This window comes from Ctenopharyngodon idella, chromosome 3 (genome assembly GCF_019924925.1).
Source record: "Ctenopharyngodon idella isolate HZGC_01 chromosome 3, HZGC01, whole genome shotgun sequence".
Classification (NCBI taxonomy): Eukaryota; Metazoa; Chordata; class Actinopteri; order Cypriniformes; family Xenocyprididae; genus Ctenopharyngodon; species Ctenopharyngodon idella.
In genome coordinates, this window is record NC_067222.1 from 17449416 (window position 1) to 17474901 (window position 25486).

General features: G+C 40.5%; 4 protein-coding genes and 1 long non-coding RNA gene across 16 annotated transcripts in view; 2 read left to right on the forward strand and 3 right to left on the reverse strand.

Moving 5' to 3' along the window:
• The window catches only part of LOC127508155 (CXADR-like membrane protein), a 252545-nt gene that overhangs the window by 214825 nt on the left and 12234 nt on the right, over positions 1 to 25486 (reverse strand). The gene's annotated exons all lie outside the window — the stretch shown is intronic.
• The window catches only part of LOC127508159 (uncharacterized), a 448826-nt gene that overhangs the window by 44928 nt on the left and 378412 nt on the right, over positions 1 to 25486 (forward strand). For 4 of the 8 annotated variants that reach the window (XM_051885863.1, XM_051885862.1, XM_051885859.1 and 1 more), the window contains exons 2-4: positions 1871 to 2191; positions 2289 to 2621; positions 3227 to 3286. In XM_051885863.1, coding sequence (XP_051741823.1) covers positions 1871 to 2191; positions 2289 to 2621; positions 3227 to 3286 — 714 coding nt within the window. The remainder of the gene's footprint in view (positions 1 to 1870; positions 2192 to 2288; positions 2622 to 3226; positions 3287 to 25486) is intronic. The other 4 variants (XM_051885856.1, XM_051885864.1, XM_051885857.1 and 1 more) reach the window with 2 other exon arrangements.
• Positions 6371 to 10639, reverse strand: LOC127508101 (uncharacterized). The gene is made up of 2 exons (XM_051885722.1): positions 6956 to 10639; positions 6371 to 6482 (listed from the first exon to the last, which is right to left on the reverse strand). Exon 1 carries the CDS (start codon positions 10569 to 10571, stop codon positions 7299 to 7301), a length of 3273 nt encoding a protein of 1090 aa, XP_051741682.1. The 5' UTR covers positions 10572 to 10639; the 3' UTR covers positions 6371 to 6482; positions 6956 to 7298.
• LOC127508244 (uncharacterized) lies at positions 13081 to 13924 on the reverse strand. The gene is made up of 2 exons (XR_007928742.1): positions 13666 to 13924; positions 13081 to 13192 (listed from the first exon to the last, which is right to left on the reverse strand). It is a non-coding gene; the product is annotated as an uncharacterized LOC127508244 (long non-coding RNA).
• LOC127508183 (uncharacterized) lies at positions 14483 to 19229 on the forward strand. Its single transcript, XM_051885916.1, has one exon. It carries the CDS (start codon positions 14508 to 14510, stop codon positions 15372 to 15374), a length of 867 nt encoding a protein of 288 aa, XP_051741876.1. The 5' UTR covers positions 14483 to 14507; the 3' UTR covers positions 15375 to 19229.

Genomic DNA, 25486 nt, shown 5'->3' on the forward strand with positions numbered 1-25486 from the left:
TTCTTGCCCTCTAAGAGGTGTCTGGATGTTGTCCTTACATCTTTATCTGATGGCGTTGGACAGTTTGTTTGTGTTAGTCCACCAAAATATAGTTGGATCCGCTCTAACATGTGAGGGTAAAAGATCTCACAGTCTAGATGAAGCTACAGAGAAGATCCGTCACCCCTGAGTTTAATCTAGAAACAATTAAAGCAGCTGATCAGAGGAACTAAGAGATCTAGTAGATGTCTGCTGTTTTAAAAGGTCTGTGAGGTAAGGTGGTGCCAACACATTTAAAGATTAGAAAACAAACAACAAAAGCTTCAATTCTATTCAGAAACGTACTGGTGACCAATGAAAAGAAGATAAAATAAGGGTTAAATTGCTCTTGTTTCCGTGTCCCTGTCAGCATCCTAGCAGCTGCATTTTGGACTACCTGCAAACGTGACAACGCTGTCTGACTAACTCCTATATACAGAGAATTACAATAATCAAGACTTGAAAAAATAAAGGCATGAATGACTTTCTCAAGCTCCTTAAAAGAGAGAAACATCTTGACTTTATCCAGAAGTCTCAAGTGGAAAAAGCTGGATTTGACAACAGCATTTATTTGCTTATTAAATTTAAAAGCTTTGTCAAATAAAACACAGATTCTTCACCACCGTTTTATTATGAGACCAGTGGACCAAGATTAACAGTATCAGTCAGTCCAACTGTAATAATGTAAAATTTAAAGACATCCATATATGGCGTTTATATAGTCTCAAAACTCGCGCACATAAAAACAAGACGCGCGCACATGATATGAGCGCACAGAACAGGATCCGCGCGTGGAAAACCATCGCGAGGAAGCATTTCTATGGGAAGCCAAACGCACCAAATGTAGGACGAGACAGCGCGGTTTTACAGAGCTCGCGCCGCGCTGACGCGCTGTTCAATGGACCGAGCCGCGGACCGACTCGTGCTTGCTTGCGTCACTGAACGGACAGCGCGGCGCGAATCACATTACTGCTCTGCAGAAGTTCAGCTGTTTTTTGAACCATATAGTAAATTGTATCATACTGTATATATTATAGTATTTACAACACTTTGTTAATGAATGCTACAGCATACTGTAGTATTAACTATAGTGAACTGATAAACTGTAATAAATAGCTACTGTAGGCCTAGATTACTATAGTTTATACCACAGTAAACTGTAGTGTATTGTAGTATAATATACCCTATTGTAGAAAACTGTACAGTATTGGGCAAAGTAATTTGTTTATATTACTATTGTTGTTCTGTTAGGTTTCAGCAGCTATAGAATTACCACAACAAATGAATTCAAGCACTTTACTATAGTATGGTTCAAAAACACTATAGTATTTTTTCACCTGGGTATACACCATGCATATACACACACTTCCGTTCTTGTTTAAGATTTTTTAAATGTTTTTAAAAGTCTGTTCTGCTCACCAAGGCTGCATTTATTTGATCAAAAATACAACAAAAACTGAAAAGAATCTTTTACATTATTACTTTTTAAAATAGGCCTAACTGTTTTCTATTTGAGTATATTTTAAAATATTAATTGTGATCAAAGCTGAATTTTCAGCATCATTACTCCAGTCTTCAGAGTCACATGATCCTTCAGAAATCATTCTGATATGATGATTTGATGCTCAAGAAACTTTTATTAATTTTGAAATCAGATGTTTGCAATTTTTTTTCAGGATACTTTTTTGATTCTTTTTATAGAAAGTTCAAAAGAACAGCATTTGTCTGAAATATAAAGCTTTTGTAACATTATAAATGTCTGCTGTAACTTGATCAATTTAATGCATCCTTGCTGAATAAAAGTATCATTTAATATAAATCATAATGATCACTCAAATATACTGTGTTTCAGGTACCAGTGGAGTGAATGATGATCATGTGTTCATCAGTTCTGGTGAAAATGTCCGTCTGCCCTGTAATAATACTCTTTCTGACTGTACATCAACTACATGGATCTATAACAGTTTCAGACATTCAGAGACAGTTGAACTGATTATTGGAGGGAAAAAGAAGAAAGACACAGAGAGACATGAGAGACTGAGTCTGGGGTCTGACTGCTCTCTGAACATCAAGAACGTCACAGAAGAAGATCATGGATTATACATCTGCAGACAATATGTGAATGGACAAAAACAAGGAACTGATGCACGTGTTTATCTGCATGTTCTTCATGGTAAATTTATGATTATGTGGTCAATTCAAAAAGGACAGAATCTCCCTTTAAACTCACATGATGATTGAAGAGTCTGTGATTTGTGTCTTGTGTTCAGTTTCAGTGTCTCCATCATCATCATCATCATCATCATCCTCACAGACTGAGATCAGTCCAAACCGCTCTGTGACTCTCTCCTGTCAGTTGTATTCATATGAATTCTCCTGTGATGATTTGGTTCGTTCTGAGGGACTTCAGCTGTTGTGGGTGAATCAGGCTGGTGTTGATCTGACGACAGACTCCAGATATCAGATATTATTCTCATCAGATCACTGTATCATCACTCTGACTACAACACTCCTGAATGAAGATGACAACAGAGAGTGGAGATGTCAGCTTACTCTCAGAAATCAACTCCAGACCTCAGTCAGATACACTGTCAAGAGTTCAGGTGAGAAACAACTATTACTACTGTAAAATATGATGTTAATGTCCTACAGATGAACATATGAACATTCATCTTCTGATTCAACAACACTGATTCCAGTCAGCAGCTCAAACTCTGAGAAGAAATCAAGCCAAACTACAGCAGCAGCTCCTACACAAGGTTCATGATCACATGATCACTGTCACACATCATCAGTCTCTCACTTCACTGGTTCACACTGGCTTTAATTAATCCATCCTTTAATTTGTACAGAGAATCAGAAGTTATTAAATACCCCAAACTCTGAGAGGACAGCAGCTGCACAAACACCTGGATTTACTGAACAACAAGATATTTATTCATGACTTTCTCATCTCAGTGGTTCAATCACTAAGAAAGAGCTTATTGAATTTGTAGATCTCAATCATTCACTTTCCCACACAAACAGGAAGTTTAAACGCTAAAATAAATATACTCCATTGTATATGTGAATGATTGAATTGAGTGTTTTTTTAGCTCTGGACTACAGCAGCTGAAATAAAATCAGTTTCAGTTTGTGAAAGAAATGTCTTGATGTTGTGTTCATGCATTCAAATATGATTTTTCTATTTCCATTTTGTTTTTAATAGTTGTACCGTCAACTACAGCAACACTGACTCCAGATGTCACACCAAACTCTCTGAATCCAGGTGTGTATGAACATCATCCTCATTTCAGTGCTTGTTTTCACACTCTGGAGTTTTTCTAGAATCAGGATCTAAATGAACTCATTGTAGTGAAAATGACCTCAGTGGACATCAGTATTAATATGACTGTAATATCGTCTCTCTCTCAGTGATTGTGATTCTGATTGTTGTCGCTTCATTCGCTGTTCTCCTTCCTGCTCTTATTCTCTGGATGATTCGCAGAAAAAGAGACGGTGAGTTTTTACAGTTTCTCATATTATGTAAGAATTATATTATGCACTAGAATTCTTCTAAAATCAATTTCATTCGAGACTGTATTATGTGTTTGATCATAAATATTCTCTTGACGTTATGTTTCAGATAACAGAAGAGGAACTGATGACTCTGAGGTGAGTATTGTAGGTCGATCCATGAGTTATTAGTGTTTATAAGCTCTGACCCTGAAACATGACACTCGTATTAGTCAGATTATATAATGACAGGTTAGTGTATTTGAACTGTTTCTGGTCTAAAACTCACAGATAAGAATAAATATGATGAACCAACGACACAATCAACATTTACATTCATCTACTGCCAGTGAACAATATGATTCATCTTCAATAATCTGTGTATATTTGTGTATATTTGACACTGTCGTAATTTTTCATATTTCCATTGATGTTTAGGAGCTGATATATGATGAGACGTACACTGAGGTCACTTATACTACAGTAAAAACCAAGACAAAAAGAACAAGGTGAGAAACACTTCCTTGATGTTGTCCTGCTTCTCTCAACATGATAGTTTGTGTTTTCTTCTGAATGTGTGTCATGAATTGAGCTCAAACATCATGCTGTAATAACTGTGTGTTGAAACAATAACTGTGATGTTCATTCAGGTTCGCTGTGATGATAAAGTGACTTATGCTTCCATCAGAGGAGCAAAAGCTGGATCTCAGGAAAACTGCAGTGAACTTTATGCCTCTGTGAACAAGAACATCACAAATCAGTCAAATAATTACACAAAAACCACATGAGCAGAAGAATATGAATCTAATGTAACTCAGTGGCGAGCTGTGACTTTTTTAACCGGGTATGCTGTCATGTCTAAACTGTGTCCGGTGCATGCATATACTATAATTAGATTTGTTTATTATAAGCTAAACGCTCGCATTCACTCTTCACAGAGTGTTAGATACTCAGTTGCTCACTCTCTTGACAAATAGCAACATAGTAAGAAGTATTTCTAATATGTTGGATCTTATATTGAAAGTAGCCTATATTTACCTGTTGAGACATGCCTTCATAATCACCTGTAATTGTGTTGTTTGGGTCAGACACAATGCACAAAGAGTCGTTTTGCAAAATATGCTGTATTTTTTGATTCCTCTAGGTGGCACTAGTGCAGCACAAAGTACATAGCCTACGTCACTGTTAAAGGAACACGCCACTATTTTTGAAAATAGGCTCATTTTCCAACTCCCCTAGAGTTAAACAGTTGAGTTTTACCGTTTTCGAATCCATTCAGCCGATTTCCGGGTCTGGCGGTACCACTTTTAGCATAGCTTAGCATAGTCCATTGAATCTGATTAGACCGTTAGCATCTCGCTCAAAAATGACCAAAGAGTTTCAATATTTTTCCAATATTAACAAACAAAGACCATCGTTTCCAAACTCGGATAGTTACAGTAGGTCTGCTTACAATCTGTCTTTAACATTTTAGTCTAGAAGTTTTCGTAAAAATAAAATACTTGTGGAGAAAATAAAATACTATGAAAACAGTTTCAGTTACGACTTTTTCATTTGATTTAGTCTAGTTAAAGTGTTAGTTCACCCAAAAGTGATAATTCTGTCATTTATTACTCACCCTCATGTTGTTTTACACCCGTAAGACCTTCGTTGATCTTCAGAACACAAATTGAGATATTTTTGTTGAAATCCGATGGCTCCGTGAGGCCTACATAGGGAGCAATGACATTTCCCCTTCTCAAGATCCATTAATGTACTAAAAACATATTTAAATCAGTTCATGTGAGTACAGTGGCTCAATATTAATATTATAAAGCGACGAGAATATTTTTGGTGCGCCAAAAAAACCAAAATAACGACTTATATAGTGATGGCCGATTTCAAAACACTGCTTCAGGAAGATTCAGAGCGTTATGAATCAGTGTGTCGAATCATGATTCAGATCGTGTGTCAAACCGCCAAACTGCTGAAATCACGTGACTTTGGCGCTGATTCGACACAAAAGATCGTAGACGCCAAAGCTGCTGTAAGATCAGCATACCTGGAAGTCTCCGTCACTGGCAGATTTGAAGAAAATTACTGTGGTTTGGCAAATAAATATATGACGGACAGTTGCATACGTATTAAAAACATTTTATCATGTAAGCTTTATGGTACACCTCAAAGGAATTTATAGTGTTAATATTAATTAGCGAGTCCACGAATGGAGCTTATATAACCACACGCCACTGATATAACCCAGTCCTAATGGTGTCATTCAGTGCCATTATAAATACTTTCAATGTCTTTTACATGTTAACAAACAAACCCAAGTGATGCTCTGATTTATTTGTAGTTATTGGTTATTTTTCTCAGTTCAGCATGTTTTTTGTATAGTTTCTGTCTGCTTGTTGATCAGTTAATGCTAGTGTCTTTATTATTAATTCAGAGCTGCAGGTTTGTACAAAGTCTAGAAAATGAGGACACTTTTACTCTCTTATTCTCATTAAATCATTAAGCAAAGCTACTTGATGATGTAAGCGTTCATCACAATATGACAGGAATGATAATTTGGTGTTTGAAATGTTTGAGCAGCTGCTTTCAGCAATGTTTGTAATATTATATTTTATTTGTCAATAATAAAATAGCCTATGTCAAACATGTGTGTTTATCTATGTTTTCATCATTACACATATTTTCTTGAGCAGACTCTGTAGACGTGACAGAAACCTCTGCGTAACCTCTGATTATATGGGCTCAAATCTTTACAGATTGAAAAAATGAGTTAGCTGTTGGTAGCACATTCTCATTGCAGTATATTGCTGGTTAGGTTTGAAACCCACCACAGGGTGTCCGGTAAGAGACTAGGGCAAAGATGGTTGAAATATGGGAGTAACCCGTTTATTTGTCACCACAACAACTCAGTTATTAGTAAAAAGTTGAAGAGTCGTCTTAGTTGGGTATATTCAGTATGTGTGTGTGTGGTTTTTCTATAAAACAGAAAATACAGGGTAAAAATAAATATACATGGTTTAACGTTGACTGTTCTAAACAGAAATACACAATGTATATTTAGTAAAATACAGAATTAAAAGGAGTAATAGTTGCAAGAAAACAAATTAGGTATGTCATACAGGTTAAACAAAACAGCTTAATTTGTTCTATATAGCGGTGCTTGGTCTGGACATGTTCTGCGCGCATGCGCATTAAGTTGTTTACAACTTAAAATCCCTCGAAAATGAGCACTTTGACAAGTAAACTGCACCGAAATACAAACGAAATATACAAACACAACATCAGTATAAGCAAGTATGAATAAAGGTAACATATATACAGCGTAACATTGTGCTAAAGATACAATAATCTCTTATCATTAGCCATAATAAGTGACGCACTTTATAACAGCAAATAGAATAGCATAACACACAAGCGATCCTACAAAGATCACATATAATACACTTACTTTGAATAGACGCACAACACCCGAACAATGAATAAAACTATATAAGATATATAACGTAAAAGTTCAGCATCCGCGTCAGCGCTCCGCCGGACTCGCTTTCAACTTTGCACTAAGCGCTATGGGCGGGATGATCGCCTGCACGTCGATCCGTGAGCGCTGATTGGCTGCTGTGCTGAATGCTGCGTGCCAATCAATCTCGGCAAAACAGAGAGATTTAAATCAAAAGGCATATTATTCTTATGAATATAATGGCCTTTTTAACAGCCGCCCCCAGATTCTGGGGACAGAATCTGTACAATTACAAAAAGGGCCTCTAAGTAACATATTGGTGTACAATCTTACATTACTCAGAAATGCTAGGCAATTGTATAATACGTGCTATTGGGCGTGTGTATGTCTTTTCGCCCACCTTAATATTAGCTGTCCTCACTCTGCCGTCAGCCCCAGGGAAGACTTCTGACACTCGTCCCACTGGCCAAAGTGCTCGAGGCAACTGTGGGTCGACGATCATCACTGTGGTGCCAACTTGAATGTCAGATATGTCCCCTTGCCACTTCTGACGGGTTTGCAGACCAGGAAGGTAAAACCTCAGGAAGTGTCTCCAGAAGTGGTCTGCAAGAACTTGGCTGTGGCGCCATCGCCGCCTGCTTATAAGCTCAGACTCTGGGTATACCACTGGAGGTAGAGTGGAATCTGGCCGCCCCATCAAGAGAGAGTTTGGAGTGATGGGGTCTAGGTCCGCAATGTCAGAGGAAGTATAACCCAAGGGTTTTGAGTTTAGAATTCCCTCAATCTCCACTAACACCGTTTGTAGCACTTCAAAGGTTACTGACTGAGCTCCGATGGTGGCGGTCAGTGCTTGCTTGAGAGAACGTATTTCTCGCTCCCAGCAACCTCCGAAGTGAGGAGCATTTGGGGGGTTGAAACGGAATTCAATCTGTTGTCTGGCTAGATGTGCCTGAAGTTCAGGGGCAAGGGCTGCAAAGGCTTCTCTGAGTTCCCTTTCTCCTCCCTTAAAATTGGTACCCTGATCTGATATGAGTTCAAAGGGGGTTCCGCGCCTGGCAGTGAAGCGTCGGAGGGCCATGAGGAAAGAGTCAGCATCAAGGTTATGTAGAACATCAATGTACACTGCTCGAGTGGTTAAGCACTTAAAAATGATACCCCATTTCTTCTCAGTCCTCCTACCAACCTTGACAGTATAAGGGCCGAAACAGTCCATACCTGTAGAATAGAATGCAGGTCGGAATAAGCGTAGTCTGGCTGGAGGTAGGTCTGCCATTTTGGGGATCTCTGGATTCTTCCTCCATTTCTGGCACTCTACACAGCTCCGTTGAAACCGCTTAACAGCTTCCCTACCACGGAGAATCCAGTACTTGCGTCGAAGTTCAGCAAATACTCTCTCATATCCTGGGTGGTGGAGTTTGGCATCATAACTTTGTATGATGAGCTGTGTGATTGGGTGCTTTGGATCAAGAACGATGGGGTGTACAGTGTCTTGCTCAAGGTAGGGACTGTGACGTAGGCGACCTCCAACTCGAATTAGCTGGGTCTCACTGTCAAGTTCAGGTGCCAAAGCTTTTAAGCGACTGTTATGAGAGAGAATTTTACCAGCCCTTAACTGTTCAAGGTCTAAGGGGAAAGACTCTTGTTGGGATTGTTGTAGAAGAGTGACTTCAGCATCTCTGTAGGCACTAGCTGTCAGGCTGCAGGCGGCCGCCCCGTGAGAAGCCTTGGACTCTATCAACTCTTGGAAAGTCTTATGACGATCAGGGTTAAGGACTGATGTGCTGGTCGTGAAGTATGCAAGTGTGCACAAACCTGTTTTGCGCAGCTCATCTCCATTTACCTCCACAGGAGGTGGTGTTTCAGGCCACGAACTGGGAGAGCCTTTTAAGAATGATGGTCCCTGATACCAGTGGCTGTCTGGACCAAGCTCATTCAATGTTCGTCCCCGCGTGATGTCATCAGCCGGGTTACTGGAGGATGGCACAAATCTCCATGTGTGCTGATCCGTGAGATCTTGGATCTCTGCCACTCGGGTGCCGACAAAGACCTTAAATCTACAAGACTCAGACTTGAGCCAGGTAAGGACGGTGGTTGAGTCAGTCCACAAAGTGATGTGATGAATGGGCAAGGTTAACTCAGAACTTACAACTTTGGCCAGTTGAGCACCAGTTAGCGCAGCGCAGAGTTCTAGGCGGGGTATGGACTGCTGTTTTTTGGGAGCTACTTTTGATCTGGCTGTAAGGAAAGAGACCTCCACATCCCCCTGCTGGTCTTCTGTCCTTAAATAAGCAACTGAACCATATGCCCGTTCAGAGGCATCACAAAAGATGTGGATGTCTTGCTGACTTGTTTCTTTGTCTTTAGCCGGACCAGTGTAGGATCTTGGGAAGGCAATGTGCGAAAGAGATGGTAACTCTGCCTCCCACTCTGTCCAAGTTTGCAATAGATCAGGGGGAAGGTTTGGATCATCCCAGTCCCTTTTTTTGTCCCACAAGCGTTGGACTATGAGTTTTGCCCTGGTGGTGTATGGAATGAGGTAGCCCAGGGGATCATATTGACTGGCCAGTGTTCTGTAGATGTTACGCATAGTGATCTCAGTACTCTCTGTGGGACGATACCTATAGGAAATGGTGTCTGTTTGATGGTTCCAAAGCAGTCCCAGAGCAGATTCTTGCGTATCTGTCTTGCCATGAGAAATCCAGAGCTCGGCACTGGCCGATTTCAACTCTGAGGGCAGGTGTTTTATGGTTGATGGCTGATTACTAGACCACTGTCTCAATTCGAAACCACCATCTGCCAGTAAGGTCCTGAGTTTGTCGACGAAGCTTTTAGCTTCTTCCGTCGTAGTGAAGCTTTGCAGGCAATTGTCGACATAAAAGGACTTCAAGACTGAATGCCTGACATCTTCTTCAGGTCTGCTGTGATCAAGGACATGCTTTTGAAGGGCGTACACTGCACAACAGGGACTGCAGGTGGTCCCAAAGGGAAGGACCTGCCACTCAAAAACATTAGGTTGTTCCTGTACCTTGAGATCTCGCCAGAGAAAACGCAGCAGTGGTCTGTCCTCTGGGAGCAACCTGACCTGGTGGAACATCCCACGTATGTCACTGCTGACTGCAATGGAGTGTTCCCGGAATCGGAGCAGAACAGCTAGTAGAGACGGTCCCAGTACTGGCCCTGGGAGCAACAGCTCGTTGAGGTTTTGGCCCTGATAATTGAAGGAGCAATTAAAAACTACTCTGTTTTTCCCATTGTGGTGGACAATATGGTGTGGGATATACCATGAGTAAGCAGAGTCCTGTTCAGCATGCTGATCCAGCTTAACAGCATAGCCTGCTTGGTCCAGTTTGTGGATTTCTGCTGAGTAAGCAACTGCTTGTTCTGGATTTTTAACCAGTCGCCTCTCTGTAGCTCTCAGCTGTGAGATCACTGCCTCTTTGGGAGCTTTCAGCTGTGGCATATTTTTGACCCGCAACAGAGGAGTGGCATATCTCTTTACCCCATCTACTTCAACCCTGACCGTCTTGGCATCAAGGAGCTCGATTGCCTCACGGTCTTGTTTGGATCTGGTGCTGGTCTTCTCATTGCGCCAGGGTAGCGCATCCATCTGCCACAGTCTTTCAACATGCTTAAAGAGATCTGTCTCAGGAGATGAAGTTGAGGTAAAGAAACAGTGTTGTTTGTTGGTTTCCCACTGGAGATGCTGCACAGGCCCCTGCAATGTCCATCCAAGTCGCGTCTTAACAGCAGCCGGCCCCCCTGGAGGTCCAAGGTGGACCGGTTCCACTGGAGTAATCAGATGGGGGTAGTCTGAACCGATGAGGAGCACAGGACGCACAGTCTCTAGGTGTCGTAGTGGAAGACCCCTCAGGTGTTGATATTTCTCCCTTAAAGCTTTGACTGGATGTGTATGTTCAGCCAGGCTTAGCTGCTGGGCTGTAAATGCACCTTTAATGTGAAACACCTTCTTGGGCTGTGACAGGGGAGAGATAGAGAATGACACCGCTGCACCACTGAGGACTTGGAGCTCCTGTCTGACTGTGCGGAGCGGTAGGTCTTCTGGTTTACCTTTGAGGCCAAGCTGTTGAGCAGCACTGTGAAGAAGGATGGTTCTTTCTGACCCGTCATCTTGGATAGCATAGGCAGTCATGTGGTGTTTTCCATTCCTGAGTATTACTTTACTTATCTTCAGCAGGACCTTTCGGCTGGCAGGAGGCTTACGAATGAGAAGAATCTCGTTCATGGTATTAAGAAGACAGGAGTTGGTTGCAGGAGTGGAAGCAGGTTCAATTGGCACAGTCTGTGAGCTCTTAGCACTTTTCACTGTAATGTCGTGAATAACTAGCAGATGTCGACCGTTACACTGCTTACAGCGCATTTTCAGACTGCATTCCGTTGCTTGATGGCTCCTGCCACAGCGCCAACACCGATTGTTCTCCTTGACCCAGTTACGCTTCTGATCTGTAGTGAGTTGCTTGAAATTTGAGCAGTTATTCAAAGAGTGCTTATTTTGTTCGCAGTAGGGGCAGTAGGGTTTTGGAACAGTTTTCACAGTAGGAGCTGAGGTACTCGTGTCAAGCAGGGCTTTCTCAGTGTTCAGCAGAATGTTTGCATTCTTGTTAAAGGACTTGTGGTCTTTGATTACCTCTCTGGTCCGTGCAGTGGGCCCTCTAGGTTGGCTGGTAACAAATCTTGACGTGTCCTCCTGTACTTGGATTTCATACTCCAACCATTCAGAAAGATCCAGAAGTGTTGGAATTGGAACACGGTGTGGATGTGCAAACCGGCGAAAACTTGACCTAAGATCATGTGGTAATTTCCCCAATAATCTGGAGACATGGGAGCCACACTGCAGTTCAAAGGTGCCCTTCTTTCCGAGCTGCCCCAGCATGCCCACGAGCGACCGAACTTTAAGTGCAAACAGTCTGAATGCTTTTATGTCCCCGCTGCTGATATTTGGGCCATCCATAAGTTCTGCTATTCGTTGTAATGCAAGCTGGTGTGGCTGACCATACTGCTGGTCCAGCGCAGCCATCGTTCTTGTGAAGGGGTATTGAGAATGGCTGTACGAATCAGCGACGAGTAACGCTTCTTCTAGCTTGAGATGGTCTGTAAGAATCTGAAATTTATACCTCTCCGTGGCACTAGCAGGGAGTGTGTTCTCTAAGGCGATCTTCAACCGTGAAAACTCTCTCGGGTTTGGATGTACAAAGTCTGGTATGGTGGGAGTAGGGCCTCTGTACATTGACTCTGGCTCAAACTGAGGCACTTGACTTGGTGAACTATGGGGCATTTTGTGGCGCCAGCCAGAATCATAAGGTGAGGAGGTTTCATACTCCCGCTGGTATGAGGGATAATAATCACGGTCATGGTGGTAGCATTCTTCCTTTGGGGCCCCCCAACTGGGTGGCTGGGCACTTGGAATGTCATAGGGGGAGTACATTTTGTCTCTGGGAGCAGCCACCAAAGCTGGGGATTGTTCTTGACTTGAAGAACTGTCTCGCCTGAAGCGCGGTGCTGGTACTGGCCTGAAGCTTCTCTCCGCAGACTGCACGTGCTTAACATGGCGTGGTGCCGGAATAGGTTTGCAAGGATGAGGTTGACGGGCAGGAATAGCAGATGGATGGGGCTGAGGTTGTTGTTGATCAACCTGAATTTGTAGCTGCTGCATTTGACGCTTAAGCTGTGAGAGCTCTTGAGAAAACTGCTGATTTGTCTGCTGCAATGCATCTCTTTCCTGTTGCATCATCTGTACAGTGTGACGCATGTTCTCATTTGCATGGCGGAGATTCCTGTTTCGTTGCTGAAGTATGGCATTCTCAGACCTGCCTGGGTCTGTGTCGGACCACTCTTCTGAACTGTGAGGCTCATCACCTGGAATCGGCGGAAGACTGAATGCCATTGCACCCTCCTCTTGGTCTTCACCTTCTGACGCGCCCAGTTGGCTCATCTACTGCATATGTTGACATCTTATAAGCCTGCAGCAAGTCTCAATCCGGCTCGAAGGACCATGAAAAAATGAGTTAGCTGTTGGTAGCACATTCTCATTGCAGTATATTGCTGGTTAGGTTTGAAACCCACCACAGGGTGTCCGGTAAGAGACTAGGGCAAAGATGGTTGAAATATGGGAGTAACCCGTTTATTTGTCACCACAACAACTCAGTTATTAGTAAAAAGTTGAAGAGTCGTCTTAGTTGGGTATATTCAGTATGTGTGTGTGTGGTTTTTCTATAAAACAGAAAATACAGGGTAAAAATAAATATACATGGTTTAACGTTGACTGTTCTAAACAGAAATACACAATGTATATTTAGTAAAATACAGAATTAAAAGGAGTAATAGTTGCAAGAAAACAAATTAGGTATGTCATACAGGTTAAACAAAACAGCTTAATTTGTTCTATATAGCGGTGCTTGGTCTGGACATGTTCTGCGCGCATGCGCATTAAGTTGTTTACAACTTAAAATCCCTCGAAAATGAGCACTTTGACAAGTAAACTGCACCGAAATACAAACGAAATATACAAACACAACATCAGTATAAGCAAGTATGAATAAAGGTAACATATATACAGCGTAACATTGTGCTAAAGATACAATAATCTCTTATCATTAGCCATAATAAGTGACGCACTTTATAACAGCAAATAGAATAGCATAACACACAAGCGATCCTACAAAGATCACATATAATACACTTACTTTGAATAGACGCACAACACCCGAACAATGAATAAAACTATATAAGATATATAACGTAAAAGTTCAGCATCCGCGTCAGCGCTCCGCCGGACTCGCTTTCAACTTTGCACTAAGCGCTATGGGCGGGATGATCGCCTGCACGTCGATCCGTGAGCGCTGATTGGCTGCTGTGCTGAATGCTGCGTGCCAATCAATCTCGGCAAAACAGAGAGATTTAAATCAAAAGGCATATTATTCTTATGAATATAATGGCCTTTTTAACACAGATACAGATGTGAGTTTGTGTAAATCTCTGTCTGAGCAGAATGATCCTGTGAATCTTAAATATCATTACATTTTTAAACAGCCAGAACAAACTATACAAAAGTCACTTGTTTTCATTCACTCCTTTAAGTGCACTAATGTAGGGAACAGTGAATGAAGGTATAGAGGGTGGTTTCAGATACAGTATTTTACTACAGTATTCCAGCCGTATATCAATAGAAAGAAAACATGTCTGAGAACCATTAACATCATTAATTCCATTATATCAATATTCTGTGAACCTCAGATGATTCATAAACATTAGTATACCTGACAAGTTTTCATACATAACATTTTGTACAGTTTGGATGCTGTCAGTAGATATTTAACATTTCATTGTCTGTCAGCAGTTCTTTGGGCGTTTAAATCGCAAAGGCACAGACCTTGACACATAAAACATCTATTGTTACGTATGAAGATAAAACTACCATTAAAATAAGCAAAAACAACACAAAAAATCAAGATATTTCTTACTGTAGTTCAGCTGTAGTTCAGCCCCTCCCTCTACAAGTCGGATCAGTCTACAAACACGGTGAGTTATGTCATCCTCTCCCAGCATTGCTACCTGTTCCATTTGCCACATGTTTACCATAGCTCTCTCTGTCAGTGATGAGGGATTTACATGTCATAAATGTAGGGAAATAGTCAGGCTGACAGAGAGAATCTCAGAATTAGAGACACGCATCCAAACTTTAATCGAGGATAGTAAGAATGCAAGGGCTTCAGATACTGTTTTGGATGCGACTAGCTTAGTGAACTCTGTACATTGTTCGGTTCCGGCTGTAGAGCCCGCACAGCAGGGCACTTGGGTAACGGTGAGGCGGCCTAGCCGCGAAAAACACCACTCTGTCGTTCCAATAAGAACATCAAACAGGTTCTCCCCACTCAGTGATACACCCACTGAGAATCCTGTTGAAAGTGCCCTAGTTATTGGCGATTCTATTACACGGAACGTGAAAATAGAGACACCAGCCACCATAGTCACATGTTTGCCGGGAGCCAGAGCACCTGACATCAAAGCAAATTTAAAAGTGCTGGCTAATGCTAATCGTAAATACTCTAAGATTATTATTCACGTCGGCACTAATGATGTTCGACTTCGCCAGTCGGAGATCACTAAAATTAACATTAAAGAGGTGTGTGAACTCGCAAGTACAATGTCAGGAGAAGTAATTTGCTCTGGCCCCCTTCCTGTTCGTCGGAGTGATGAGATAGTTAGCAGATTATCATCACTCAATGGCTGGCTGTCTAAGTGGTGTCCGCAAAATAATATAGGTTTCATAGATAATTGGAAAAGTTTTTGGGGCAGACCTGACCTGTTAAAAAGAGATGGTATTCATCCCTCCCGGGATGGTGCTGCTCTTCTCTCTAGTAATATGGCACATAGTCTTAGAACTGAAACATGACAAACTGGGGCCCAGGTCAGAAAGCAGCAGACAAACTGGCTAAACCGACCGTCTGCTAGCTGCCTCACGTTACAGAAGTCAGAAAATTCAGATAACTCTCAACACATAGAAACTCTTACACCTAGATATTTTCAAATAGAGACTGTGTCTGTACCCCGAATTAGTAAAAACAAAAAACTTCCAAACCCATTTAATGGTAAAAATTTAATTGATGTTCAACAAATAAAAAATAGAGATAATAATGCTAAACAAATGATAAAACTCGGGTTGTTAAATATTAGATCCCTTTCTTCAAAATCACTTATTGTTAATGATATTATCAAAGATAATAATCTAGATGTGCTGTGTTTGACAGAAACTTGGCTAAAACCGGACGATTACATTACTTTAAATGAGTCTAGTCCTCAAGGTTATGATTATCGACACAATGCCCGTCAGAAAGGCAAAGGGGGAGGTGTTGCTGTAATCTATAGTAATATTTACAGTATTAGTCAGAAGTCTTTCAAATATAATTCCTTCGAAACTATGGTACTTTACGTAACATTATGTAAGTTGACATTTGTGCTGGCTACTGTATACAGGCCACCAGGACACAATACAGACTTTATCAAAGAATTTGCTGACTTTCTATCAGAGTTAGTACTAGCTGCAGGTAAAGTCCTTGTTGTTGGTGATTTTAATATTCATGTAGATAATAAAAAAGACGCATTAGGATTGGCATTTGCAGATATTCTAAACTCTATTGGTGTTAGACAACATGTGTCAGGACCCACTCATTGTCATAATCATACTTTAGATCTAATATTGTCACATGGAATCGATATTGATGCTGTTGAAATTCTGCAGCAGAGTGACGACATCTCAGATCATTATCTAGTCTCGTGTATACTACATTTAGTCAAGGCGGCTAAACTGCCTCCATGCCATAAATATGGTAGAACCATCACTTCTACCACTAAAGATTGCTTTATAAATAATCTTCCTGATCATTTTCATCGCCTTAGCATACCAGACAGCTTAGAAGACCTCGATGTTGCAACAGAAACTATTGCCTCTGTCTTTTCCAGCACATTAGACTCAGTTGCTCCTTTGCGTTTAAAAAAGATTAAGGAAATTAATCCAATGCCATGGTACAATGACCACACTCGGTCCCTAAAGTTAGCAGCCAGAAAAATGGAGCGCAGCTGGAAGAAATCAAAACTAGAAGTATTTCGTATTTCGTGGAGAGAGAGAATGATTGAGTACAGAAAGGCCTTAAAATCTGCTAGATCTGCCTATTTTTCAAAACTCTTAGAAGAAAATAAACACAACCCTAGGTATTTATTTGATACAGTGGCTAAATTAACAAGAAATAAAGCTTCAACTTCTGATGTTTCCAAAGAGCACAGCAGTAATGACTTTATGAACTTCTTTACTTGCAAGATTGATAATATTAGAGAAAAAATAATAACCATGCAACCGTCTACTACAGTATCGTGTCAGATAGTGCATTGTAGTGTCCCTGAGGAAAAATTCAATTCATTTACTGCTTTAGGAGAGGAAGAATTGTCTAAACTTGTTAAATCATCAAAATCAACAACATGTATGTTAGACCCTATACCGACTAAGCTATTGAAAGAAATGCTTCCAGAGGTCATAGACCCTCTTCTCAATATCGTCAATTCATCTTTATCATTAGGATACGTACCAAAAACTTTTAAGCTGGCTATTATTAAACCTCTTATTAAAAAACCACAACTTGATCCTAGAGAATTAGTCAATTACAGGCCGATCTCAAATCTCACTTTTCTGTCAAAAATACTAGAAAAGGCAGTATCATCACAGCTATGTTCCTTTTTAGAAAGAAATGGTATCTGTGAGGATTTCCAGTCAGGATTTAGACCGTACCATAGTACTGAGACTGCTCTCATTAGAGTTACTAATGATTTGCTCTTATCATCAGATCGTGGTTGTATCTCTCTATTAGTGTTACTGGATCTTAGTGCAGCATTTGACACTATTGATCACAATATTCTTTTAAATAGACTCGAAAATTATGTTGGCATTAGTGGAATTGCATTGTCATGGTTCAAATCATACTTATCTGACCGTTATCAGTTTGTAGTAGAAAACGAAGACATGTCATATCGATCACAAGTTCAATATGGAGTACCACAAGGCTCAGTACTAGGACCGTTACTGTTCACTCTGTACATGCTACCCTTGGGAGATATCATTAGGAAGCATGGCGTTAGTTTTCACTGTTACGCTGATGATACTCAGCTCTATATTTCTTCGCGCCCTGACGAAACTTACCAATTCACAAAATTAACGGAGTGCATAGCTGATATAAAAAATTGGATGACCAGTAATTTCCTACTACTAAATTCAGAAAAAACAGAGATTCTAATTTTTGGACCAAAAACTTCTTCACGTAATAACCTAGAATATTGTCTAACACTTGATGGCTGCTCTGTTAAGTCTTCGTCGTCAGTTAGGAACCTAGGTGTGCTCTTTGATACCAATCTTTCATTTGAAGGCCATGTTACTAGCATCTGTAAAACCGCATTCTTCCATCTTAAAAATATATCTAAACTACGACATATGCTCTCAATGAAAAATGCAGAACAGTTAGTTCATGCGTTCATGACCTCAAGGCTAGATTACTGTAACGCTCTACTGGGTGGTTGTTCTGCTCGCCTGATAAATAAACTACAGCTCGTACAAAATGCAGCAGCTAGAGTTCTTACTAGAACCAGGAAGTATGACCATATTAGCCCAGTTCTGTCAACACTGCATTGGCTTCCTGTTAAACATCGTATAGATTTTAAAATCTTGCTAATTACTTACAAAGCACTAAATGGTTTAGCTCCCCAGTACCTGAGCGAGCTCCTAATTCATTATAGTCCTTCACGTCTATTGCGATCTCAGAATTCAGGCCAGCTGATAATACCTAGAATATCAAAATCAACTGCAGGTGGTAGATCCTTCTCCTATTTGGCACCTAAACTCTGGAACAATCTTCCTAGCATTGTTCGGGAAGCAGACACACTCTGTCAGTTTAAATCTAGACTAAAAACGCATCTCTTTAACCTGGCATACACATAACACATTACCAATTTATATTTCCAAATCCGTTAAAGGATTATTAGGCTGCATAAATTAGGTCAGCCGGAACCGGGAACACTTCCTATAACACCTGATGTACTCGTTACATCAGAAGAAGAATGGCATCTACGCTAATATTAGTCTTTCTGTTTATCCCGAGGTTCACCGTAGTCAACCGGATCCGGGCCGTATCCAGGTGAGACCAAGGACCTGCACCTTGACACGACCACAACGCAGCCCTGAAGTATCAGCAGAGATTGAGTCAACTAGATCATCCCCTGTGAAGGCCTCATCGACACGACAGCCACGACACAGTTCCTCAACAACCGTCCATACCGGCGTGATGAATACGATCCTCAATTGGATGGAACTGAAATAAATACTTTTAATGTTGCGATCCTATTGGACTTATGATAGCAACCTGAATTGTAACAAAGCACTGTTGGCCAGAGGAGAACTGGCACCCCGACTAAGCCTGGTTTCTCCCAAGGTTTTTTTCTCCATTTTAACACCAATTTGCCACTTGTCTGCCACCTGATGTCACCTGATGGAGTTTGGGTTCCTTGCCGCTGTCGCCTCTGGCTTGCTTAGTTGGGGACACTTGACTTGACATTTTGATATTCAACAGTGCTTTTGATCTGCCTGCATTGACACTATTCTTTAAGAGCTGCTGTGCAGTCAAACAATGTACCAGTTATCAATGTAAAGCTGCTTTGACACAATCTACATTGTAAAAAGCGCTATATAAATAAAGGTGACTTGACTTGACTTGACAACTGTTTCCACTGAAGGACAGGATTCCCACGCTCTTAGAAGACCTGGATATATCGGCCTAACTTTAAAAGTGGGGTTTTCTAGACCTGGAAAAGTCATGTAAATTATCTTTCTAGTTATGCCAAGCTTTAAACAAATTATTGGGTAGAAATTGTGAGTAATTGTGTGTTTATTTTATGTATGTAAATGAGTAGCCATGTATATTTGTAGTTATTCATTGTCAATGTAAAGATTCTTTTAAATTTGCCAGTAAAAGTATGGCATTCTCCATGTCTAAAACCACTAAAACACACTTTTCTTTTGTCCTCTTTGTGTTCTGGCTTTGAGTTCTAGTGCTTTCAAAACTGTTTTCATAATCTTTTGTCCAGTTTATTTGAGCGATGTACATGTAGTGTGACATTACATGTTTTCTGTGGTGTTTTCAGAGCGGTCAGCTCACTGCTGAGGTCTGGAAACATGTTTCTGATGAGTGTGAGAACTGGTTTGACCTGGTCTAGTTTGACCACACACTTAAAGAAAGAAGAGGAACTGAGATCTGAACCCACACAGCATCTCTGAACCCAGTTTGGACTGATGGGTGTGAATTCTCACACATTTCGGGGGCGTTTACATGACACCGTTTAAAAAAAAAAAGTATGCGTTTTGTCCGTTTATTGACAATGACAATGCAAAATTTTGAAGATGATACTGTTACTGTCGCAGTGTATCCTAGAAAAAAATAAAAAACTTGTGAAAATGGTGACATCATGCGCATACATATTACATGTTCAGACATCGGCAACTATTGGCCTGGCATCATAATACAGCGTATTTAGCCGTTTTTGTGGAGCCGTGTGGACGGGGAACATTGACAATGTTGTTGTCTATTTTCTAGAATGCAAAGGAAAAACTTTAGCACAGAGATGCCCAAACTGGGCCCGCAGGCCAAAGTTGGCCCATTGTGTACTTTACATACATCACGGGCCTTTAGAGAGAGAGTTGATGAGAGAGACGCCGCTCGACTGCTGACTGCTGTTACAGTATACTAATGTGTTCATTTCCACTTTGATTTGTAGCGTTCATCTGGGCAGACAAGCTCTGACGCGTGTTACAAACTGCTCCTCCAGCCCACAGCCAATGATCTTGTCTGAGCTATGGATACATTTAAAAAAAAAAGTTCATGGAAAGATGTAAGTAGATGTAAGTTAAAAAACTGTTTTACGATAGAAATTTTCAGCGACCGACAGTAATAGACTGTCTAGTGATGCAAACTACTTTTTTTTAATGAAATTCCACCTTTTTGAAATGAAAATATACAATCATGATTCAAATTTAGAGTATTGTAGGTGCAAAATGAATAGTGCCCTAAAGTTGTTGTCTTTTGGTGAATTTCTTACCCCTGGTTTCACAGACAAGGCTTAATCTAGTCCTAGACCTAAAGGCATGTTTGAGCTGTTTTAACTGAAAGCATATCTTAAAATATGTCAGTGTCATTGTTTTGTCTCAAGATTCACACCTGTAATGTTTTTTTTTTTTCTAGTGAACGTTTATAAAAGCTACTTAAATACCATAAATGAACTGGGGCCTAACCCTGGCTTAGTCTAAGCCCTGTCTGTGGAACCGGACATTAGTTTTGAAGCTAAAATAAGGACCATTGTATTTTCTTCGGGGAATCCGTCCAAAATTTTACGAAATATAAATTTTTAGCATTCAGTTAAAATGACTAACTGATTGACGAATCAGTGTACGCTAGGTAATGGAGGACGTTAGGTGATTCACAAAATGAGCTGTACAAAGCCGAGATAAGGTGCAGTGTGGCTTGCGGTGCCAGTGCTTAAATGCTTTAAACTCGTTTGTTTCTATAAGCTACAAAACTCGTGGAAGACTGATTTGATGCAAGACTTATAGGCCTAAATATTCTTAATATGCTGGAATATTATCAGTAAATGCATTAATGAATGTTCTCGCTTCCATAATTTAAAATAATAATTAGATATGATGATATTGCAGCTAATTATTACAGTGAAAGCTAAAGTAAAGTTTTATTATATATACTAGTTACATTTACTTGGGGTTAGTTTTTTCCACATGAAACAAAACATTCTGCAGTCAAACCCCAGCCCAAGTGCTTTATAACGCCATCAAGAACACTGCTGTACCACTGCAGAATCACCCTGTCCTCGGGAGTTTTGCGTCCTCCTGTCCTCGGGAGTTCGTTCTCCTGAGTCGACCTTTTCAAATCTGAACTACTAAGACCAAACTTTTGTGGTATTGAGAAATGTCTAGTGTGTGGTGCTGGAGTGATGAAGTGATCTATGATAGCTGGGGATGATTGTGGGATGTGTGCAGGTGGATTCTGGGAGATGTAGTGCTGAGGTGACAGGCATGGTGATCGGAGATCGTGACAATAGCTGATACAGAACTATAATATAATATAATATAATATAATGTAATATAATATAATATAATATAATGTACTATAATATAGATAACTGAAATATTTTTTTGAATAATAAAAAAGAGTTTAACTTTATCATAGATTCCTTATCAGAGAATACTATTCCGGAAGCTCAAGTATATGTAGTAAAAACATGAAGGCAGAATCCATGCAAAGAGTCAGTTGAATTTTTACTTGAATTTGGTTCAAGCTATTATTTTCTGTGGTTTTATCCCATTAAAATGTCCTCCCCTGTGTGTTTTACCAAATCATGTGTGGAGATTATATACATTACATTGATCTGGTGCCACTTTTTCTTCATTTGTCCCACTGTCCCTTAAAATATAACAGCATTTGTTGGCACTGCAAACATTGTCACAGTATGCACAGGATTATGACCTCAGACCCGGAGGGCACACAGGCAGCAGACTGCTTACAAAATGCTGAGGGAAATCCACTCCGCTCATTTACAGTACTCTGCCTACTAGAGGGGAACACAGACACTGCCTAGGGTGCAAAATGAGAGGATATCATATTGTACAAGAGGTGTTTTTTCTGAGAAATGTGTGATAATGACTGTCTATCCTCTACCCATGTGTTGAGTGAGATGTGTTCAGTGCTTGAAGTGGGCCAGTACTAGGAACGATTTTTGCATACCAGCAGCTATCATGAAAACTGGCCTGGACATGTAGGTCATGTGCTGTATGGTGCTTTTGTAACGGTCGTTTAGAGAATTTACGGTAATTTGTGGTAGACAACTGCACATGTGTGTAGAGGGTGTGTGTGTCTGTAAGAAAGGCAGAAGGTGAGCAGGAGAAGAGATAACCGCTCTACCAACATTTGTTTATCTCCCTCTTTCTGTTTGTGACCCGAGTTGAATGTTTATTTGTATACTTTTCCTCAATCTAACCCTATGTATGCGGATGAGTGAGACGGCGCTTGAGTCATTTTATTAAACCCAGGAAAATACACCAGCTCCCGTCTCTCTTGTATCTCTTCCTCTGGCACCACACAATCTAACTTTGTGTTACACTTTATGATATTGTGATGCCTTATGATGATCTGTATGTATCAAAAACTGCTAATGGTTTCAGTAATGTTTTTATTTAAATGTAGTGCATGTTTAATTCAGCACATTTTCAGATGGGAGAAATCTCCCTACTTTCTGAATATCTGCCCTCTGGTGGTGGTTGTAGTTGATTTCTGTAGGGCATCTCTGCTTCTGATTCTGAAAATGTAGTTTTGTCAGGATAGCTGATGATTAAATCTGTTCCTTGTCTGTGAAATAATGTTATATCTGCAGCAAAATGTTTTACAGTTCATACACTAATGCCTGTCGGCCCTGTCGATTGTTCAGTTAAAATTTGAATTAATTTAAAGCTCATATTTTCTGTGGTTCTACCTTACTATGTATTATTTACTGTGCATTTGATATTAAACAGCTTATATACAGTATTATTAATTACATGATGTGGTGATTAATTAAATGATACTCTAAATTAGAAACTAAATCTGCCAGCAGGTGGTGGTAAATGTCTTAATGATTCATTCATTCATTCATTTGTTCAAAAGGCTGATTCGTTCAGGAGTGAAGTTGAATAGTTCTCTTAAAGGATTATTTCACTTCAGAATTAAAATTTCCTGATAATTTGCTCACCCCCATGTCATCCAAGATGTTCATGTCTTTCTTTCTTCAGTGGAAAAGAAATGAAGGGTTTTGAGGAAAACATTCCAGGATTTTTCTCCATATAGTGGACTTCACTGGAGTTCAACAAGTTGAAGGTCCAAATGTCAGTTTCAGTGCAGCTTCAAAGAGCTCTACATGATCCCAGACAAGGAATAAGAGTCTTTTCTAGTGAAACGATCTGTCATTTTTTTAGAAAAATAAAAATGTATATACTTTTTAACCACAAATGCTCATCTTGCACTGCCCTGACAGACTCGGGATGATCAGCTGAGACATGACGTGACTCTGGATGATGTTTAGCTGAGACGTGACAGGGCTCTGGAAGATCTGCTGAGACGTGACGGGAGTCTGGACGATCAGCGGAGACGTGCCGTGACTCAGCGGTGACTTGATTGAACTCACAAAGATCAACTGTGACTTGACTTGGCTCAGGGAGATCAACTGTGACTTGATTTAATGTCGTTGTGGCCGCCATTTTGTGAGCGTGTTCTAGCGCGGCTGCCATTACATGAGCAGATGAGGTGTCACATTCCTCCGCGACACCCACAGTAAATGCAGAGCCGACAGACAATAACGCAAAATCTAAAAAATTACTTAGGGATGAACGGGGTCCCTCACAAATTAGTCGTGATTTAAGTGGCTGATTAATGCCCTCACAGAAAAAGTCTATCAGCACACAGTCCGGCAGATCTGAATAATACGCAATGTCTAAATATTCTTGAATATAATGTCCAATGTCCATGTCCGTGCAATGTTCATACCTCACCAGTGACCTCCAGAAAAGCTGCTGGATCCTTGTGGGGCCGAGTATTCTGTTACAGGGCGACTGAGACGAGAGGCATGCGGATCCATATGCAGGCTTTTATTAATTATAGACATGGTTGATAACAGGCGTGGGTTGGCAACAAGTAAACAGGTATAGAGTAGGCAAGACAAAGAGTATTCCAGGGACAAGCGTGGTCGATCAATAGCAAACAATATCCAGGTGGGCTAGGCTAAAGAGTAATCCAGGGAAAACAGGCAATAGTCCAAGAGAGGTGCAAACAGAGTCCAAACGGCAGGGCGAGAGAGAAATCCAAGACAGGCAGATAATCAGGAAACGGGCAAAAAACAAGACGCGACTAGACTTAGACTACAACTGAACTCCAACTAGGACCAGGAACTGGCTCCGTAACGTAGCTACGCTAAACAGCATAAATGCTAACAATACTCGGCAGTGACAGAGAGGAAGTGCATGGCTTATGTAGGGTGTGTGACTGGCTGCAGGTGTGTGTTTAATCAGTGCAATGGATGATGGGAAATGTAGTCCGGGGTGAAGTGCAAAAGTAGTGTGGTGCAAGAGTCCATACAAAACAGAACTAGGATCGTGACACTGTGTATGCACAAAATCCTGTGTTCTGTACAAGAAACAAATTGTTATTTCACCTCTCGAGTCTTCGGTTCTGAGTCGTCACCTGACTCGACGCTGACTGAATGAGGGAAGGGAAGGTGCGAGCAGTGACATCATTATTAGGCCTTTAAAAGCTATTTACAAAATTAAAAACACGGAAAGCTAAAAGCAATCATTATAGGATACTTTATGACTTTCAGAACTCAGATTATTCCTGATGCAAGCAGAATCATCAGAAAACAAAATTGGACAATAACAATGAGGTGTTGATAACATGAGTAATGAGTTTAATCAATCATTTCATGAAGCAAATACAAAAATTGAGTAAACGTGAAAGTGAATGAGCCAAAGCATCTCAAGAGAAGAAGATAAAAACAAAGGGTCCAGTTTCAAAGCTACATGAAAGAATATCTTGCATTTGTATGGAAGAGTAGAAGTGGAAGAGAAACTAGATGTTCTGATGAAAAACAATGAGTTAAAAATGAATCAGGTTTATATCTCTCCTAAAAGGACTCTTCTTCAGATTTTTTAGCTTCTGTTTTTCCTCTCTTGTTCACGTCCATCAGATCTAAAAGAAACATTAAATCATGTGAGATTTCAAATGAGAGACAAATGTGAAATGAAAAGTGAAGCTCAAAGTCAAGATCACTGATGAGTTCGATAGTCATTTTAATTCCATCAAATCTGGTCGACATTTGTTGAATTTGTTGACAGGCGGTTCTTTCACACCAAATGACAAACAAATATGTGTTGGACTG

What these genes read in the sequence shown, in the direction of transcription:
- LOC127508101 (XM_051885722.1), bottom strand. Translation starts at nt 10,571, where the DNA reads ATGGATGCGCTACCCTGGCGCAATGAGAAGACCAGCACCAGATCCAAA.
- LOC127508183 (XM_051885916.1), top strand. Translation starts at nt 14,508, where the DNA reads ATGTCATCCTCTCCCAGCATTGCTACCTGTTCCATTTGCCACATGTTT.